We start from the raw sequence: 22,337 nt of genomic DNA, 5'->3' as shown, positions 1-22,337 counted from the left end.
CTAAGTGGCTGCCAGGGTAATTCATTGTAAGTTGTTTTAATAAGTGAAAACATTCTCACCTAATACTGACTTAATGAACCTAAAAAGATAATTGTTTTGTTCTCGCCCATGCCTCAAGTGCTTGTATAGACTAGGATGGGAGTAGAGAGAACGCTTGGTTGCGACCTTGCATTCCATAGTATGCCTTGTCAGTATGAAAGGATACTAGTGGCCTCATGAGGATCAGTAGGGACTCATGGAGTTGTAAGCTACTGCAAAGGTAACTTCTACATGATATATGCGATGACACTTTCTTGCTTGCATAGTAGGTTTCCTACATGTCTTTGTGTGCCTCTGGGAATTAGATGTCGGTTTTGTGATTGGAACCTTGAGTTAGTATACTTTTAGGATTCTTGGACTTAGAGAGTATTTTTATGCTATGTGATTTTGATAGCCTATTTGGGACTTGAGATTATCTCCTCAGCACGGTAGGAGTGGACCACTTAGGTTCCACGCGATCGGGTGGTAGTGTTTTTCCACTCTTATCATTTGAGATCCGATTGAGACATCGTGGCTGATGTGTCCTTTATGATGGTGGATATGTATCCTTTCATTGTTGGTTAGCATATGTTAGATGATGTTATCTTATGGTTATATTTTCATGTTAGATTATTTTCTGCATATGATGTAGTATGTATAGGTGTGACATTCCTGGTATGTTAATACTGATGATTATGTTAATTCCTGGTAGTTTATTATGTTGACCTTTTTATGATAATGTATCATGTGAGACATGTGGTTATCTTTACTTGTTGTATCATGGATTAGAATAGGATGATGTACCTTGTTTCACATATGTATATTCTTTTAAGCCTTTCATACCCTATGACATGTACAGTGGATGATTGAGCAATGGGAAATGTAATGTATAAACATTGGACTTATCATTATTATTTTATGTAGTTGTTGTATTAGATGGATTCAATAATTTAAGTTGATTTAGATGTAATTCAACGTTAAGGGATCCTTAAAGAATGTAACCTGTTATGTATGTTATGTTTACTTTTAGATGGTTATTGCTATTGATTCCATTATTGTGTATAAGTTACAAGTGGTATTTACTTTCATGTATTCACTTTTTTAAAAAAAATGCTACCAAACTTAGTGAAATTTTAGGTTAATTCTTTGGATCCCTTAGCGGGGCGTTACATGTTAAATGGATTTCAGTTTGTGATATAATATACATTTGGTAGAATGGGTAGAGAAGAAGAAAATGACCCTCTCAAATAACAATTTTAAATTGGAATATTTTTGTGCAAGAAAATGTCCTTTGTTAGGTTCATATTTTCAAATAATAAAGCTCAATGTGAAATATTTGGCCTCAAACCAATTCACTCATTATTTTAAATTTAAATATAATTATATTTGGATGAAAGGAATAATTTTATCAATTTTCCTCAATCCATTTGATTACTTCCCAATATTTGATTTGATTGTGTATTTTTTTAACATCAATGTCTCAAATCACAATCCATGATAAAAAAAAATGAAGGTTGATGCAAAAAGTTGATGTTAAACAACCATATACAATCAAATCTAGGAGCACAAAAAGATAATGAAAGAAAGAAGTTTAAAATAAATTAACATAAGAAATTTGTATTTATCATGATAACACCTAGTAATAATAGAAACCATTGCAAAAAATTTAAAGAATAAAAGAAATTTATTAAAGAACTAAAGGAACAACTTCACAACTCTCAATAAAATATTAGGTAGCTTGAGTGTAAAAATATTAAAGAATAAAAGAAATTTATTAAAGAACTTTAAAGGAACAACTTCAGAAGCTCTCAAATATACATTAGATAGCTTGAGTTTGTTTACCCCTTTCCAACTTGATTGGAGAACTATATATTTGTAATAAGGTGTATGCAAATTTCTTAAATATTATGAAAACTAGGATACATGCAAATGACAAGGAAATGATGGACAATGTTAGGCTCTCTATAAAGCCCTCGACTAAATAGTTGAAAATATGCATCAGATTTAAGTTTTTGTTCTAATTTATTAAATAATTTAAAATTCATAGAACCATCGTTTTGTGACTTTTACATTAATTAGTAAATTAGAATAAAAAACGTCAAATCCAGTGAATATTTTTTTCTAGATAGACATTGCCCTCTGTAAAATGCACCTTTCACCAAATTTTTAAAAACTAGCACTTGCTCATTTGTGTACATGCAACAAAGTTGATAGAGATGATATGCTTTGTACCATTAAAGCTAACGATAGTCAATACAAAATAATAATAATTTTTTAATTAAAAAACTTACAAGAGAGTAACGTATTGTAGATTAGTACTTGATTTTTATCAAACAATTGGTGGTCAAGTATATCTCATATGGATCTGCATAATTAGAAATGACAAAAAATTTGGTTCAACCATGATTCAGGGGAATCCACACCAAAATTTTATTGTGTCCAAAATAATAGCATAAATATGATCCAAGGAAATAATTTCATAACTTGGATATACTTTATTTTGGCTTGAATCAAATAAAAAATCATTCCTTTATCCATTGTTTTCAAGAAAAACTTTGAATCAATTTCATGCTCATAAAATAGAGCTTCTAAATCCCCTTTCAAACTTAGATTTGATTTCCTCACTTTGAAACATTAAGGTAAAGAATATATGACATATAATCTACTCATAAATTCTTACTATAAATTATCTGCATGCACCAGTATCCAAAATCTACACTTATGTCTTTGAAACTTAAAAGAACTGACTATAGTCAAGTTCCCTATTTTAACAACCCTAAATGCATGACATAACTTCTTTCCATAAAAGCATTTTAAAAAATTAGATTTCTCAAAACAAATCTGTTCTAATTTGAATAAGAAATGCCATTTCATGTATTTGTATAGGATGCATGCAAGAAAACCAATTCATGTAAAAACCAATTTTCTCAAGCATCAATTTTGTGCTTCACCAACACCTAGTTTGGCTTCTACAATCCAATACCTCCATCCATTTTCAATAAATAGAGATTATTGTAGTCTAAAATGTTATCAATAATTGGCTTGGACAAATTGATTTTATGCATATTAGCCAATTTTAATCATAATCAAATCTTATTCCGACTGAACTATCATGTATGCTCTGCAAATTAAAACAAAAGAAATACAAATACCTAATAAGATGCAATTTTAGATACCAAGGCTTCAAAAGAGCAATGTAATTTTTTAGTCAAACATAGAATAAAATGTAGAAAACTTTGTATTATTTCAATTTTTTTCCCATTATAATCTTCTCTTCTAGCCATAATTAGTCTCTCTCCCATTTTAAAAAGTATATCTCAAGACTAGTTATCGAGAAAATCAGTATCAAAAATGGAAATATCCCAAACAGCCTAATAAAACCCACTATGAGCTGTAGTAGAAGGGAGATTTAAAGATACAACATATATGAATAGTCATAAATCTAAAAGAAATAAAGATAAATCAAAGAACTCAAAAAAATGGAAAATAGCTTAAAACAATCAGAAATAATTTTTCCCAAATGGGCTGACAATTTCCCAGCATAAATTTACAAAATCCAGAACATTTAAAAAGTATTTTCACAAAATTTTTGATATCTATTCTTCGTGATTTACATATTTTATGATAAAAATTCTTTCTGAAACAATTCCTATCCACGACTAGGGGCTACTGTTGAGTACTTCTAGGGCCTTTTTGGCTCGTGGATTAGAGCTGGAATTAGAATACAAAATTCTCAAGATTCTCATATCCACTATTTGGGTCCGCCAAATTGGAATGGGAATTAGAAAAAAGTGGGATCCAGTATCCTTATTTTCCCCCGAAAACAAGGATTTGGTCTTTCACCAAAATAGGTGGAATTGTCCAAATTCCCATTTTAATTCCATTTTTACAAAATCGAGCATTACAAATTATTGCAAAAACAATGTTTTGTTAGGTTTGTGATGGACTAATATTTGGCACTCGACCACATTTTTGGCCTTGCTCATTCCCACCTCTACACATCTTGCCTGTTCACACCTTGCTCGTTACACATCTCACCTAGTTCATGCCTTGCTCATTGCACATCTCACTTGGTTCACAGCTTGCTGGTCCCCACCTCTACTCATCCTGACCTCTACTCATTCTCTGTAGGTATGGATATTTCTTATCATCAATAGGCAAAATACTTTCAATCTGGGGTTTATTAGGTATGCTCGTATGTACAAGTATGCTCATTCTCGTTCTCTGCTCATTTTTGGAATCATCAATAGGCAAAATGCTTTCAATCTGGGGTTTATCAAAACTATACGAATCTTCTTTAGGGCTAGTTGAATGTGTATTTGCATTAGGGTTAATAATATATTCAGTGTGAGAACAAAAATGAATGTGTATTGTAGAAACTACCTAATTATGCTTGCTTGCAGCTATAATTTGAACCCTGTTCATGATTGCAGAAGAACGTGAGATATTGAATGTTGATGAAACCCTATGAAAGATCAATCTAGCCTTAAACCTCCACATTTTTGTAAGATTTTTTTTATAGGAAATTAATTGGCCAAACTCTGTGGGTTTTTTTAAACGCCATGGAGTGTGATTCTCAAGTAAACTATCGTTTGGCTGAACGAACAGACACAAATTACATACCCATCGCTTCAATACATTTTTAAAAGATCCCCCAACGATCACCTATTCCCCAATAAATCCCTTTAAAACCCCTCTTTACACACAACCTTCATTATTTTTGTACATACTGAACCTAGATGCAGATGTTTTTGACAGTTCTAATAAACCCTAGGTAGGACATATTTAAATTTGTGTCTCTGTCGCATATGGCCACTAGTTACTTACATCTATATCATAACAATCTCCACCACTCAAATATTCCCTTCTAATTGGTTTCTCTGGCTCTGGAAACCGTAAACTATGGCATTCTAGCAGATGATGATGAGTCTTTTATTATGCATGGTAGTTAAATTAACTTGAGAATCATGTTTCATGAAGGATATATTATATTCTTGTGAACTATTTATGACTTAAAATCTTCATCATTTTTTTCAACAAGTTCATTCTGTATAAATGACAATGATCAATGTTCATGGAATCCCTTATTTTGCATATCCTATAAGTATCATTGCCTCGAAATGATTTATTCACATTCGAAGCATAGCTTTAGTCCATTGGAAGATATTGCACATGATTTTTCATTCTCATTGTAGTCTGAACATAATCTGATTCATTATGTTCCTAATTTCGATGACCTAGCCAAACCTGGGGACACTATGAAGCTCTGAAGCCTAACACTGGTAAAATTGACGGTTGGAATGGCCAAGCACTATATCCTCACTTTCCTACCCATAACTTCAATCCATTGTTGGACTTTTAAACTAAGTATGCAGTGAGCATACCTTGTATGAGGCTTCTTGCTCATATTGTTGTTAATGATATTTATCACAACACTTGGAATGAGTTTCAAACAAACCTAAATGCCGCCGGTGCACCTACAAAAAAATGGGGAATAAAATTGCCAGTCGAAAACTCTAGCCTTACTATTAATAGAGCCCACAGGTTGCACCAGAAGTTACTGTTGGCCCTCCAAAAACTAGGTTCTTGAAGATCAATTGGCTGTTCACCATTAATAATTTCATATTTAAACTTTTCTATAAAAAATCATCTCGTACTTGTCAACTTTAACTTACATTACATATCATTATCTTGTCTTCTATACTATAATCAATATCTTTTGTTATCATCATTACATACCAATGAAGCATCATATAGCACATACTACACCCAAACCATTATATTCTACAATAAAAAATTAAGTTAATAATTTGTAACTGCTCCCTCAGCCCTCCAAATATAACATGATTAATACAAATTGTGATTTAAAAGCATTCATTAAAGGCAAAATCTTCGAGTTTGAATTCCACAAAATTCATCTTTTTAAACACAATATTTCAATTCCATATCACTTGCTTAAAAGCCAAATCTTTATCATATGATCAGCCAAATATTTATCATACAGACCTATATAAAATTATCCAACACTCATGAGACACATTCGAACAAGAGGCCATGGTGTTTCAATGAAACAAACTAGGGTGAGGGTGTTTTGATGAAATTTTATTAAAGTTAATTAAATAAAAGTGCAAAAGTTAATTAATTTGAGGAGAGCTCCTAACATGTTTTCATCAGATTTTGATCTCAAGAGTAATTAATAAGTAGAGAAATAATCAACATAAATAAAAATAAAGTAGATAGTGAAGATAGAATAATAGTACAGTAGATAAAAGGTATAATAGTAATAGGGAAAAAATATATTTATATAGAAGACAAATATATAGGAGGAATCATTAGATAGTATAAGTAAAAATAATATTAAAAATAATCAGCATACAAGACTCATGAATGTGATAGAGTGATAGAGTTGCATTGTAATCAAATTGGTTAGCACAAATGTATAGTTAAAAATAAAAAAAGGTTAAGTAAAAGAAAAAGGAGATGGAGGATGATAAGAGATAATAATAGATGAAGTAGTAGCATTTGCCTTGGGAGACATGCTTGCAAAATGAAAGAAAAGATAAGTCATGTGAATTGTTTGACAGGATGCCTAATTGTAATGTGGTCATCAAATGCCATGGTTTCTGGATATGCACAAAATAGATATATTGAGAGAATATATTTGTTTAAGTTGCAACTACCCTGATAGACATGCACGCAAAAAGTGGAATCATAGGTAAGGCATTTGAGATATTTTATTGAGTGCCTCCATGAAATGTCATCTAATGGCAAGCCAATATTGCAGGTTATGCATATTGATTTGGCATTTCAAAGGTCAATTTGGCATTCAAACAATTAGAATGATATGAATTGATAAACCTGTGCAAGCATAGAAAAAAGGGGTATTTAATTGACACACGAAAGCTAATATTAAAGTTGGATCCTTGTTGCAATTCTTCTGATAAAACTAAACCCAACTAGGTGGGGTTGGGTTTTGCTGATCATAGATGTTCTCACACTAGTCTCTGGTATAGCAGGTTGTGTTTCCTGTAGCCAACTAGAATGCTACACTTTTCACATTGTCATGACTATTGTTACTGCAATCTTACAGGGCATTTTGGCATAGTGTATTGTATTGCTGCAATATATTTTATATGCTTGAAGAATAGTAGATTTATTTCTTGAAAAGTTATTAGGTGCAATATATTTTAATCCCAGTTCTATTAAAATGTGCAATTGATATTTTCTCCCACCATTAATCATTTCTTAACATAGGATTAGTTGTATTTTAGTAATTCCATGGATCTAATAAAAAGTTTCTCTACATTGGTTTTAGGGTGTTGATGGATTTACTCAAAGACAAATGTATTCTAGGGCATATTGCTAGGAAGAGACGAGTCATTTGTGCTCTTGTAGTTAGTCTTGTAGCCTTTGCCGCATCAATAGCAACAGTTGCACAAGAAGGTAGAAGATCAATATGCAAGCACAAAAGAGGCAAGATTACCTTTTATAAACATATTGTCTAAATCAAATGAGACTAATTGTCATGATCAAATTAGAATGAGTAGACGAGCCTTCTTTCATCTAGCAAATATTCTTAGGCAAAAAGGAAGCATCACAAATACCATGCACTTAACTATAGAATAACAACTTCTGATGTTTCTCCGTACTCTTGGCCATAATCTAAGGAATCATAAGATTGCTCACAACTTTGGTCACTCAGGAGAGACAATCAGCTGATATTTCCACAAGGTTTTAATGGTAGTGTTGGCACTCCATGAGAATAATCTTTTGGCACCTAGTCCACACACTCCTCTAGAAATTAGCAGGAAAGACTATTTTGATCTGTACTTCAAGGTAGATACCCTATTGGTACACTTTTGTTTCCTTGACTCTAAATTCTATTATTGCATGTCCTTTTGATTATAAATTTTCCTAATGTAGGATTGTGTGGGAGCAATTGATGGAACTCATATTCTAATCATTGTTGATGTCGACATGCAAGCTCCATATAGTGACAAAAAAGGAAACTTGTCACAAAATGTTATGGGTGTGTCTTCATTCAATTATAAGTTTCAGTACGTCCTTGTTGGATGGGAAGGGTCGACTACAGATAGTCGTGTTCTATCTTTGGCCTTGTCAAGATCTAATCCATTGGTAGTCCCCCCTGGTGTGTCAAATATATTTATATACTAATGCATATGAATTTTTTTAATAAAATATATTAATATACCTCATTTTATGTAGGAAAATATTATTTAGTGGATGTTGGATATCCCAATGTACTTGGATTTCTAGTGCCTTATTGTTGCACATGTTACCACCTAAAAGAATTCTCAAGGGCAAACTCAATAAACACTCCACAAGAGTTGTTTAACCACCGACACTTATTGCTCAGGAATGCAATAGAGTGCACATTTGGCATTTTGAAGAAACATTTTCCTATCCTAAGACATGCGACGTCATATCAAATCAGGACCCAAACAAAGATTATTTTGGGGTGTTGCATACTGCACAACTTCATCACCATAGAAGATGACATTACTTTTGATGATGACATTGAAGAGGAAGATGATCGCGAGGGGATAGATGTACCAATACTTGAGACATATGGGATGACTCAATGTGATAGAGATGATTGGGGGAGGTTTTGAGATGAAATGGGAAAAAGGATGTGGGATGATTACATAGCTCCATCTTAGTTGTGAAAGCGTAGTATTTAGTACTAGTTGTAAACTCCATTTTTTGTTTATGCATCTTGTTACAACAATCAAGACAATCTTATTGTAGCTCTAAATTTGAAAAATCATTTTGACTCATTCCTTCTTTTTTCACAAATTACATGTCCTATTAATTAGCAAATTGAAAGAGAAATTCTTGTGTTGAGGATTTTGATACTTTCTCATCGAATTAAAACATGATAAAATTGCACTACATTTATCTTTAGACACTTCTATTTCACTCTCCAAATTAGGTGAACTAACAGGTGTATGAGAAGTCAAATACATATGAGGTGGGGGAACCACACATATCAATGTTTTTCCATATCTCAGTTTAGTACTCAATACACTGCTCCTCAAATTAAAAATGGTGTCCCTGTGCTTTCCTTCATTATCAGTCAAAAACTACCCAATCCCTGCACTTCTATTCTTGAACTTTATTAGCTTTCCCAATGAATGCACTGATGCTAGTTAAAGCTTCCTCCTAGAAAGTTCATAGCATAAGCCAACAGGAATAAAACATTGTATTTCTAGAGAGTTTTCCAATTTGGCCTACGTTCTCTCAACTGCCCTTCACATCAATTGGAATAGTCATCGAGTAAATAGGATGATTTCAAATACATAGTTTTCCCATTGCCTTAGTTGCTTAGGTTTATAGACTATAGGACTTCAGAGCTTGATTTTGCATATCAGCTTGCTGAGACAAAATTTTAAAATTAGTACTAGTCTTAATATCGACTACTCACATTTTTAATTAATGATTTTATTATTGACATATGCTTCAACATTTTTTTGAAAAAACTAGTCATCGTGCTTTTTCTTCTTTGTGTTTTTCAATGTGTTCTTGGTTTTTTAACCTCTTATATTTTGTTTTTATTAAAAACATTACTAGTATGCTTGCTAAAGATGAAGTTTTTGGGCATTGTTAAATAATTCAAGACATCACTCTTGAGTCTTGAGCACATTGTGTGCTCAAAGTTTGCATGAAGGATGTTATTTATTGACTATATGCTTCAGCATAGGTATTTGAAAAAAAAAAAAATCTCATCTTGTTCTTAACTTGTTTGGTTCATTAGTATGCATTTTTACACCTTTTAACTTATTATGTTTTGTTTTAAATTTTAATGCAAATATGGCTAATACATTTAGTAGATGGTGATACTATTCTAGTAAGCACTCTAAATTGTATCTTAGGTTTGGAAAAGGGGCTAAATATAATCCTGATACCTTACCTACACATTGGTAAAAGAAGCATAAATCTTTAGTTGGGGGTAAATATGTCTTTATATGTTCTAGTAGAGAAACATATGGGACATTTAATAAGGATTCAGTCAGAAAACTTGAATGAGATTCTTAGTTTGTCTCAAATTTCTGCTCATTGCCTGGTTAATCCTTTAGTTATTTTCCATAATTTGTGATATTGATTTACTAGTTAGCTGCCCACATGTGAGAAAGTTGCCAAACAAATAACTGCTACCAATTTATAACGTGGTTTCAGTTGATTGATGAATGATTTCTGCAACATCTTTAGAACTAATCTTAGGTAGTTTAAATGTTTTCTTCAGTAAGCCTCAAGAAGTTAGGTGACACTATTGAGAGCAGGGCAATTGTAGATCAAGGAAACAAAAGAGTAGTGTAGCTTGTCCAAGACTACCAATAGTGTAGTTTGCATTTTGTAGACTATTCAAGAGCTTCAAAGGATATTATTCTATATAATGGTTCAATTATCTAATATAAAAAGACAAAAAGAATGAACATAATCTAGCCAACTACAAATCGTATATTCAAGATAGAACCAAAAAGAGAATGAAATAGCCTAATGTTCATATACACACACTATGACTTACTAGTTCCTCCCATGTTGCAAGAACAAAAGATTAAAAATGTGAGTGCAATGTGACTTCGTGTGAAAAGGTCTCTTGAAGTTCAATGTATGAAATTAACTTGCTTGAGTCTATTGCGACTGATATTTCGGAGTGACAATGAGAAAAACTACTTTATTGTTGCTTGGAATGAATACGAAAATGCTTGCAATGAATTCACAACAGATCTTGGGCTTTATTCAGAGGATTGTCCTCTTCATTACATTATGATTTTGCAATTCAAAGTGGAATGAAACTCTGATAACAAACTGCAAAATTCATGCAGGATGATCATGTAGAAATGATTATCAAGATTAATGGCAAACTAGTTTTCTATACTACCCAAATAATGAGATCATCAGAACCTTCCCGTGATATCTATAATATTGAGAAATAAATTCATGGGTGCAGCAGAATATCTATGATTAAATCAGTCAAATGAAGAAGGAAAACGATAAGCGTGATAATATCTAATGAAATGGGTACTCTTAATTTTTGCAGAGATTCATACCTGGAAGTCCTGAACTAATTTGATTTGATCTGATCTGAGAGGCCCTCGTGCACAATCTGCAAATATGCTAATAAATTATAGGTAGGACTATATTAATATAGGCTTAAACATAGTAAATTATTGTTTGTAGAGGAAGATATCATCAATGTTTCTGTGAATGCTCTCATTAATCGAGGATGAAAGTTGGTGATGACAGAGAATTGAGAGTACCGAGGAAATGGGTTTGTCTTGTACAAGAGAATTGATTTAAAAATTATTTTTTACTACTATCTATAGACATATTTTCATTCACATTTATGCTTGTCATTTTCATTCATGTTTGATACAAGATATAGAATTTTGGTGAGCTGCTACTCAAGCATATTTCCCCATTGAGTTTTTTTCCATTCCATCCACAATAGGCTAACTATTTTTTGATCTAACTTTAGATGTTGCCTCCTTTCAAGTTGTCTATGCACAATTATATTTTTTGTCTTCAAATGAGATTTAAAAGATTGTGTTTCATGTGTAATGACTTTCAAGACACTATAATACACATGTTTTTTACTTACCCTCTGCAAATCTACTTTGTATGCATTACACAATAGTTGGTGTCATATACATCACTTTTGATGAGCATGAATAATGATGACATTCAAGTTGTTGAAACACCACCTTCTACGAAAAAGGTATTTTGGAAACCGTGTATGGAACGTAAGCTTTTGGACTTGCTACATGAACAAGTCACGCTTGGAAGGAAAGGAGAGGGAGGCTTGAAGGAAAGGAGAGGGAGGCTTCAAAAAAGAAGCTTGGATAGCTATTGAAAGAAAGTTTAATGCAAATATGAACATGAGCTTGTCTAAGGAAAATTTCAAAAATAAACTAAAAACTTGGAAACAAGGTTACAAAATAATATAGGAGCTGAAAAATACTAGTGGTTTTGTGTGGAATGAGTCTGCACAATCTATGGATTCTGATGAAGCTATTTGGGATGAGTTGCTTAAGGTAACATGTCCATTTGAATATTTTAATTTCATTTAATGATTGATTAAGTTATTATTGATAATCAAATAAATAATTCAATATCTTTGACAACATGCAGAGGAAGGAATTTAAAAGTGCAAAAGTGTTTAAAAGGCAATCTTTCCAATACTATAATGACCTTGCCTTGATTATGGGCAATGATATCGCTGAGGGTGCCATTGCTGGCACTGCACAAGAAGTAGAAGAAGGACACAATATGGATGAGACAGTAGATCTTAATGATGATTACGAAAAAATTCATACACCTATTGGGGTTGCTGCTGATCTAGATGTGGAAGATACAAGTATTCCAATGTCCAATCAATTTAGTACAGCAACTGGGAAACATACTCGTTCAACATCATCCTTAAGGAGGTCGAAGAGGATGAAGGCTAGTATGGCTAATTCTATGGACAAGATGTCTCATTCAATTGATAAGCTAAATGAGACCCTCCTCAAGTCCCAAGTTATTGAATTGAGTGAAGAGCATAAGACAAAAGATTTGGAAATGGTCTATGCTGCACTAAAAGCCACTGGTGAACTTAGTATGGATACTTTGATTACGATGTTTGACACCTTTGTGGTTGATTCTGATAGAGCCAAAGGGTTCTTGATTATGAATGATGATGAGAGAGCAGAATATGTTCGAATGAAGTTTTTAGGGCTTTAGTTACTATGTTTGACATAGTTATGACAATCATTTTATAACAGTTGGATGTTGCTTAATTTTGGTGGTTCACATCACATTCGATGTCCATGTGACCAAGGGTTACAGATTTTTGGCAAAAGTTTATTAAAGGACCTTTGGATTTTCATATAGAGCATATATTTATGTTGACATTGTTAATTAAGTTTTGATGATTTGAATATAATCGTATGGTTTTATTTCATATAGAACATATATTTATGTTGACATTGTTAATTATGTTTTGATGATATGAATATAATCGTATGGTTTTATATATCCATCTATTGTTGGCGATCATTATATTCATTTCTATTTGCTTTTGAAAGTCTTATTGTTGGATATCTTTTATTCAAAATCTGTTATTCTTCTTGCTCATAGAGTTGATTCATTCTGGATACCTCTAAAGAGGAATATTGTGAGCTCAATAAATGCTATTGATAGCACACAGGATAAGATCTTAATTGTTGAGGGTAAAACATTTTTACTGTGCAGAAATAGGAATGAAGCTTGGGCAGATTGATTTTTGGACCATCACATGTGCAAAGTGCTAAAACATATACTGATGTGTTTCCTTACAAGATATTATGAGCTTTTCACATTGACCCTTTTTTTAACTGAACAAACTATGGTGTCAAGATCCTTAATTTTTTATAATAACTTATCAAAATTGACATGAAAATAATACTAAGGTGCTTTTCTTACATTCTGAATTGTGGTCGGGATTTGAATTACCCAATCTAGAGGTTTACTGTTACATCCTTGAATTACTAGCAACATGTTAAGTAGATTTTATTTTGAATACTTCAATAGCTTCCAGTTCACAAAGAAGAGTTGGTGATTCTTCATTCTTGAGCCCGAATTATGTTATGTGTGTTTCGCATTCAACCAAGTAGCCTCAATTAGTAGTAAGTTGACTTTCCTTTCTTTTATGAAACAGCTACAATTTTGTAGGTAATGTTTGCTTGTATGTTAATATGTGACAATTAGATTGACCAGTTGGGTATGAGGCTTTATTTTGTGAGATATGGAGTGTGTGCTTCCTATGCTTATTTAATTTAATTATCTTAATGTATGAATCACATTTCTTTTTCTATATCAATAGTATCAAAAATTATATGCTCCATTGTATCATGTTGCTCATATTGTTTGAGATGTGCTGGTTGGAGAGTTGTTGTTGACATGCTGGTCGGATATAACTATTGTTAACATGTTGGTTGGATATTAACTGTTGTTAACATGCTGGTTGGATATTAGATTTTAACTGTTGTTAACATGATGCTAGTTGGATATTAACTACTGTTAACTGCTGTAGGTTTTCTACCAGAATAAATTTTAGATTGATGCTACTCTGTTATGTCATTGTATTAGCTAATGACAACACTACTCATTTGATATTTTTTGTTCAGTTTGAGATGTCATAATACTTGCAACTAAAATGAGATGTTAGCCTCTATTGAAGAGCAAGAATGTTAGTAGCCCATGTACGTACATATTAGAATTGATTTTTTAGTTTTTATAGGCAAAATATAACTAGTAGTTGGTTCAACACAACCATAGATCAAATTCATCTTAAAATCACGTGGAAGGGTGGTGTTTTGTTTGAATTTCACTGTATTGGACTTCATGAAGTTTTCCAAAGTTGAACCAAGTAAAGCTGAAACAAGTTAAGGTCATCTTAGCCACTTGATAAACATTTTATCTGACTATTTATTACATAACATTTATACATTAGTACGTATAACAATATAAATCCTCCTTGCAACTGATTTCCTCAATGTTTGCATGCTTTTTTGGCCTCTACACCAATTAAGACATGGTGCATTATTTTTTGATATAGGATTCATGGATTCGAAAGTTGTGCCCATTTATAATTGCCCATGTGGTGCTGGGGTGTGCATATTAAAAGTGTCGCGCACGAGCAAAAATCCTGGGCACGAATTTTGGTGATGTCCTGAGACTAAAAAGGTTATTAATAATGACATATTATGTATTGTATGTTTCAAACTAATGACATGTAATAATATTAGTATGAACTAATATTTTGTATTGTAGGGGAGCGGAGGTTGTGGACATTTCAAGTGGTTTGACTCTACAACTACTCATAATGAAAAAAACTAGTGGAAAATGTGTAAGACATGAGAGGTGGCCAGGGCTAACATTGGTTCAATGACAAAAGATGAAATGTATAATGAAATGTGTAAAATGTTTAAGGCACGAGAGGCTGAAATAATCTTTTTACGCTACCTTCTATGTGTAATTATTGGCCTCTTATTCAGCCTTGTGTTTTGGGCCCTTTTTTGACAATGAGCTTAATACAAATAGAACTTTATTACATGTTTTGCATTACCTTTTGGCCTCTTACTCAGCCTTGTATATTGAAACCTTATGCGAGAACGATTAAATAAAGATAGAACTTTGTTATATGTTTTATGAGTTGAGTTAAAAGAAAATTTGTAAATTTAATTTAGTTCCTAGTTTAAAATTTGAAATTATTAGACTTTCTTTTCCAAAATTAACAATCTAAAGATAATTATATGAAAAGTTGAAATATGAGAAATTATAAATAAAATGTATTTTACGTTGTGTCAAAAATATTTTAAAAATACAAATAATATAAAGATGTTCAACAATTCTTATATATTCTAACTCATTTTAAATATTATTTTCTTTAAATATTGTACAATATTTTTTATATTTGTTTCTTACTACTTAAATTGTTCTAGTTAAATTAAACGATATTTTATATTTCACAAATGTTATATTATATTTATTTCTATTTTTTTGAACCTTACATTTTATATATTTGTATTATTAGAAGGATACTTGCATTTTCTATTTTATATTAAATTTTACAATACAAAATTTAGATAAAATTTGAGATTTGTTTTAGATTCTACAATTTTCTTCAAAATAATTAGTTATAAAGTTATTAAAAATTAGTAGTATTATTTGTATTTAACACTAAATTCACATATTATATAGACTACACAAATTTTTTACTTTTGTATTTTATATATAACTTAAAATCATCCATTTTAAATTAAATATTATCAACGCAAATTAAATTATTAACACCTGGCAATATGTGTTGTGCAATGACAAGTACTACCTTTTCTAAGACGTGAATTGATAACACTCGTAATATGTGTTGTGTAATGACAAGTACCATCCACCTTGGATACCTTTTACTCTTTGCATAAGGTAGAGACTCAAGCTCTCCAAAAGCTCTTGTTTTGTATACAAATATTCGACCATTTTTCTAGTAATATCACAACAAATTATAAATTAATGTAGTTTTATTTTGGTGGACTAAGTATTTTCCACAATTTTGATGACAATAAATATAATGGCTTTAAAATCATATAATGTGTAATCACGCTAAAATGATGTATTAAAAATATATTTCATTCATCTTTAAAAAAAAAACTTGTTCATGTTGGTATTCCAATTCCAATTCCTAAATGTGCAACCAAATAGAGGAAATGCGTATTCTCATATTGAATTCTTGGCGAACCAAACAGGCCCAAATCAAATTCCCAAAATCGAAACCTAGATTTCAAGTACCAAAATCCCAAACCGAGGATTCTCGATGCCAATTCTGATTTCATATTCCCCCAACCAAACAGACCCCTACCGATTTCTAAACTCTACACGTTTATATACCTTCCTAAATATTCAATGATGCATTTTAAGTTTCGCTTTCGTTCACATCTCGTGCATGGAATATTTTTCGTACTGTTCAATTTCAATAATTCAGCTAGTCACAATCGTAGCTGTGCCATTTACATCAACTGTAATCTTTTCTAGTCAATAGAAGTCGCGATTATTGGCACCTCACAATGAAGTTCCTCTCAAGATGCATTAGATTTCCTTCTTATCACTTATATTTTTCGACAGAATTGTGGGGCTCTGTAAGGGTCCGTTTGGTTCATGGAATTTAAAAAATCCAGATTTCTACAAACCTTGGTTTAGCCAAATCAAGGTTTTGTATATCTTCATTCCAATTTTTGAGATTTTACTAAAACCGTTTGTCTCACTTGGAAGATGTGTGTGAAAACACATTTTTATATGTAAGCTTGGAGTTGAAGGCAAATTTCAAAAAGTAATCCAATCTATTGTTTTTACACTCAAAAAACAAAACCAGGTTTTGATTTTCAATTTCTATTTTTTTAAGGAAGTTGGAAAACCTAGTTTTGAGGCAAAATTGGAAGTCGCGTATGCTAATTCCATTTTGCAAATTTTGAAACAAACACAAATTTTCAAATTCAGATTTTGAAAAAGCCAATTCCTCTCATCTTCCCAGAACCAAACGGACCCTAAAGCCCTGTTTGGTTGCTGGCATAGGAATAGAAAAATGGAATGGAAATGGAAATGAGGAATGGGAATAGAAATAGTGAATTCCAATCATGTTTGGTGCATTTGGAATTTGACTGGGAATATGTTAATCTATTGTTTGGTTGTACAAAAATAGAATAGGAATACGGTTAAGTTTTGTATTTTTAAAAACATTTTTACTAAAAAAATTTAATTTATTATTTTTTTAGTTAATTCATTTTCATTTTCATTTTTTTAACAAATAGATATAATTTTTAAAAATGTTATTAAAATTTAAAAAAAAAAACATTTAACAAAAAAAATTCAAAAAGTTAAAGTTAAAAAAAAAATTCAAAAAAATTAAAATTAAAATAAAAAGGTTGAAAAAAAAATTTAAAAAAAAAAAAAAAAAATTTAAAAAAAAAAACAAAAAATATTTTTTAATGGAAAATCGGAATAGGAATAGAAATGGCCTATTCCAATAACAGATATTTTTTGGCATAGACATATGCTCATTTTAGAAGCAAAATTGGAATATGTCTTCTTATTCCCAATTCCGATGGAGCTTACCCAACAGTGAATATAAAACATATTCTAATTTTGTTTCCTTATTCCACTCATATTCCAGCAACCAAACAGGAACTAAGTGTCCAAAACAAACACGGTGGTTGATTCGTATTGTTCTGTTAATTTTTGCTATTTCCGAATATTTCTTGAAGGGGATAATGATTTAGAGGGCAAAATTGAACAAACCCAAATGAAATTCTTACACACATTGTTCTTGATCTCGGTAGGAATTGTGCTGTTGCTGCCGATTTGCTGGGTATCTTGCTGTCCAGAAAATGAAAGAAATTCCCTCTTGGATTTCAAGCGTGGCCTTGACGACCCCTCTGGTCGACTCAAATCGTGGAACAAATCCACAGTCTTTTGCCACTGGAAAGGAATCCAATGCGATAATGTTACAAAGCATGTTATTCAGTTGGATCTCCACAATCCTCCCAGCAGCGATCCGGAGATGGGTTTACGGAATTCAACCAACGATGCTCATTCCAAGATCTTTTTCAGTTCACTTTTTGCTAGGAATACTCGAAAAGATGTTCTTTCTCCAGTGTTCAATCTAGAGATGCTACAACTCTTGGATTTGAGCTTCAATTCTTTCAGTGGCGTTGGTGTCCCTCACCAACTCCCTGCGCTGAAGTATTTGCAGTATTTGAACTTGTCAAATGCTGGATTTGTGGGAAAAGTACCCAGGGAGTTGGGCAACATGTCCACTTTGCGACACCTGGATCTTTCAACTAATTATTACATTTCGTCTTCCTCCATTACAATTGGTGGCATGCAGATGTGGATAGGAAACTTGAGGAATCTAGAGGAGCTTCTGCTGGACGGGGTGAATATGGCGCAAGTGACAAGCGATGAATGGGGCAAATCAATCTCCACCATGTACTCCCTCAGGCGTCTTCAAATGTCCAACTGTGAGTTCTCTGGCTCAATTCCCCCTTCTCTTGGAAACCTTACCAGTCTAACCCACCTCCAACTTGGTGGCAATTCCTTCTTCTCCTCCATACCTGTTCACTTACAAAACCTTTCCAACCTTTTTTCCCTCAATCTTAGCAACTGTGAGCTCAAAGGCTCCATCCCTTCTGCTCTGTTCAGCCTTCCAAACCTGCAAGAAGTTGACTTGTCTGCCAATTTCGACTTGGGAGGGGATCTTTCCACCATTCTGCCGCCATACTCTGCATCGCTAAACAGCCTTGTTCTTAATGCAACAGGTGTAACAGGAGCAATTCCGGATTCAATCAGCAACATCTCCTCATTAACTCTCTTGGATCTCTCCGACTGCTCTGTTCAAGGTAAGCTTCCACCCACCTTTGCAAATCTTACACAACTTGTAATGTTGGATATCTCTAATAACATGTTAGAAGGAAGTCTACCGCCGTTTGGGGCCAAGTTCCATTTAGGAACATCATCTCCTTTGGCCCACATCGACCTTTCATACAATCAGTTGCAGGGCCGAATACCCGCTATGTTGTTGGGTGCATTTGAGAACCTCCGCTTTGTTGACTTGAGGCAGAACCTATTGACCGGCGCCATTCCATCACTTGCCATGAATCTTACCTCCCTTACATCGCTTGACCTGAGCTACAATGAACTCAACGGCACAATTCCGGCATTAGCCAACATGAAGTCCCTTGTCCTGCTTGATCTGAGTAATAACCAGCTGACTGGCAAAATCCCAGCTTCCGTTGGTCAATTACTTGACCTCGGTACGCTTGATCTAAGCAACAACTTGTTAACAGATGTCATACCTGACAGCATTTCAAGTCTCTCTAAATTGAAGGTTCTTTCCTTATTCTCTAATCAGTTAAATGGGAACCTTTCAGAGTCTCACCTTCGTTATCTCTCTAGTCTGGAATCTCTGGACATTTCCAACAATAATTTAGCTGTGAAGGTCAGTCCGACTTGGATTCCCCAAAACTCGTTTAGAACGTTGAAACTAAGATCGTGTAACATGGACGGTGAGTTGCCGGCCTTCTTAATTACTCAAACAAAAATTTCCAATTTGGATCTGTCAGACAACAGATTACGGGGCAGTATTCCTGACTGGATATGGGATTCCCCTTCTCTTGAACAGCTCAATCTGTCCTACGACAATTTTGCCGGCGCTTTGCCTCCTATGCTAATGGAGCCCAAAACATTGAAGATTCTGGACTTGCATTACAATAACTCTCATGGTCAGCTTCCGCTTCCTCCTCCTTCAGTGGTTGTCTTGGATCTGTCAGAAAATCAGTTTCATGGATCCATTCCAGCTGAAATTGGAAAGAATCGATTTAGTTACCTGTCTCTGTCTCACAACACTCTGAGTGGTAGCATTCCATCATCAATATGTGAAGGGTTGTTTATGGAGATTTTGGATTTTTCATACAACAGTTTTACGGGTAAGATTCCTCCAGCTTTTGTCAACTGCAGCTCTCTTCAAGTATTGAATTTGGAGAAGAACAGTTTGGAAGGTGAGTTGCCAGCGGAGTTGGGAAACATGGCGTCGCTTCAAACACTGAAAATCGGGGGAAATCGTATAAATGGAGCTCTGCCAAGACTTCCAAACTGTACGCAGCTGCAGATTTTAGATATGGGGGACAACAGTTTAACAGGGAACATTCCTTCAAATTGGATTCAAGACCTTCCTAATCTTAAGATTTTGATCTTAAGATCAAACAGATTTGAAGTAAGTGTCCCTGCTGATATAATCAAAATGCCACATCTTCAAATATTAGACCTTTCAATGAACAGTTTCTCAGGAGCTATTCCGGAAAGCATTTCAGAGATGAAGAGCATGACAAACGAGTCAGAGATTACAGAAGTCTTTGAATTTGGATTGATAAAAGATGTTAAATATGTAGAGAAAATAATAATCAGAAACAAAGGATTGAAGCTGGAGTATGTAAGAACTTTGAGTTTAGTAAAATGTCTTGATCTATCAAGCAATAGATTGTCCGGTCATGTACCTAAAGGAATGGGATCGCTGATGGGTTTGATCATTCTTAATATTTCAAGAAACAACATCAATGGTGGTATAGCCAAGTCCTTGGGAAACATGGCACGGCTGGAGTCCCTTGATCTCTCGCAAAACAACCTGTCTGGAGTCATTCCTACTGAATTGCAATCTCTCACATTTCTGAGTTACTTGAATCTGTCATACAACAATCTTACAGGGCAGATACCGCGAGGGGCACAATTTGCAACATTTGAAGCATCATCCTTCTCACATAATGCAGGTCTATACGGCTTCCAACTGAACGAGTCAAGGTCGCCTTTGCCAAAGGATGGAAGCAATCATAAAATCGGGGCAAGAGAGGAAATGGAAATTGACACAAGTGACGTGGGAGAGGAAGTGTGGTGGGGACTGTCAGTGGGTCTGAGTTTTGCATTTGCGTTTAATGTTGTCATTGGAATTTTGCGTCTTTCCAAAACAGTGGGCAGAATGTGCTTACAATTGATGGATCACACCATCGTTTATCTCTTTGAAAGATTCAGAAACTAAGGCATGTGACAAGTTCAGTAGCTATATTTAAGCTCTTCCCTCTTGAACTTCCTAAATATTTTCCTTTATCCAAAATAACATTTTCTATTTATTTTTAAAGTTCTTTGGTTTCTTAATAAGCCCTGTCTAACAAGCCCTTCTCCAACGCAGCGTTGATAAAAGTAATGAAGAAACTGACATTTGGTGCGGAGCGCAATTCAGCTTTGCATTTGGGTTTAATTTTGTCATTTATAAACTTACTGATAATCCCCTCTTTATTTTGCTTGACATTTTCTTTATATAAAGGTTCTCCAATTAATATGATACTTACATTGTTATGAGTATATTTGTTATGGGTTGGGGCCATCCATTATATACGTGATGTTTTATTATGTGTTGTGATTAATTATTATTATATTTATTAAATTTGAGTAGACTCTAACTCAATACCTTTTAAATAAGACACTCATAATTTATTATTGTGTTGTAGGTTCTTACCTTATTTCAATTGATTTGTTAATATATTAGTGTTCAAAAGAAAAGAAAAACATATACTAATGCATTAATATGAAAAAAGATACATTTATTGTTCAAGATCACATTCACACCTAAAGATCCAATCTAGACACCTATAGATCTAAACTTCATTAATTATAGTATTCAAAACTTATTTTTCATCTCATCAACCTTCTTTCTATTATTATATGAAGAATGTAACTTTTGGAATATGAAATTTAAGTACTCAATTTCTAGGCTACAGACTCTTTTTTAGAACATAAAAAATACAAAAATTGAGTTGTTAACATTACTCCTAGGGATGCATGTTGCTTAATCCTTTCAATCTCTACAATTAAAATTTACTAAAGGTCCTAATGGCCTCTTAGATCAAACTTCACGACTTTTGAAAGTTGGGTCTCTTACATTAAAATGTTAAAATATCTTAAACATAAATAGCTTATAAGAAGTTGTGTTTATTGACCGACTAATAATGCATGCCACAACACATCGGTAGGTATATATCGATATAGACACTTGAGCCAAAATAGAGTGCTCAAATTGTGTATGGATTGTAACACATACAGTACATGAAGGAATACATTATTTTTTATCTATAAATTCATTGTATGATTTAGTACATTGGTTTTCGTAGGCATTTAAGGACCACTTCTCTGGGTGGTTTTAGCACATTACTTTATAATTAAAATTTGATGATTTCATGTAT

General features: G+C 33.1%; 1 protein-coding gene across 1 annotated transcript; it reads left to right on the top strand.

The window, feature by feature from the left end:
• The first annotated feature begins 17,756 nt into the window (after window positions 1–17,756).
• LOC149549907 (uncharacterized) lies at window positions 17,757–21,235 on the top strand. Its single transcript, XM_089793132.1, has one exon. It carries the CDS (start codon window positions 17,852–17,854, stop codon window positions 21,134–21,136), a length of 3,285 nt encoding a protein of 1,094 aa, XP_089649258.1. The 5' UTR covers window positions 17,757–17,851; the 3' UTR covers window positions 21,137–21,235.
• The last annotated feature ends 1,102 nt before the right edge of the window (window positions 21,236–22,337 follow it).

Source organism: Cupressus sempervirens, chromosome 7 (assembly GCF_028749045.1).
Source record: "Cupressus sempervirens isolate cs-2001-9-10 chromosome 7, ASM2874904v1, whole genome shotgun sequence".
Lineage (NCBI taxonomy): Eukaryota > Viridiplantae > Streptophyta > Pinopsida > Cupressales > Cupressaceae > Cupressus > Cupressus sempervirens.
The sequence above is the reverse complement of the archived record's forward strand: the minus strand, read 5'-3'. Positions and strand labels throughout refer to the sequence as shown.

Coding starts and splice junctions, on each gene's coding strand:
- LOC149549907 (XM_089793132.1), top strand. CDS start 17,852: ATGAAATTCTTACACACATTGTTCTTGATCTCGGTAGGAATTGTGCTG.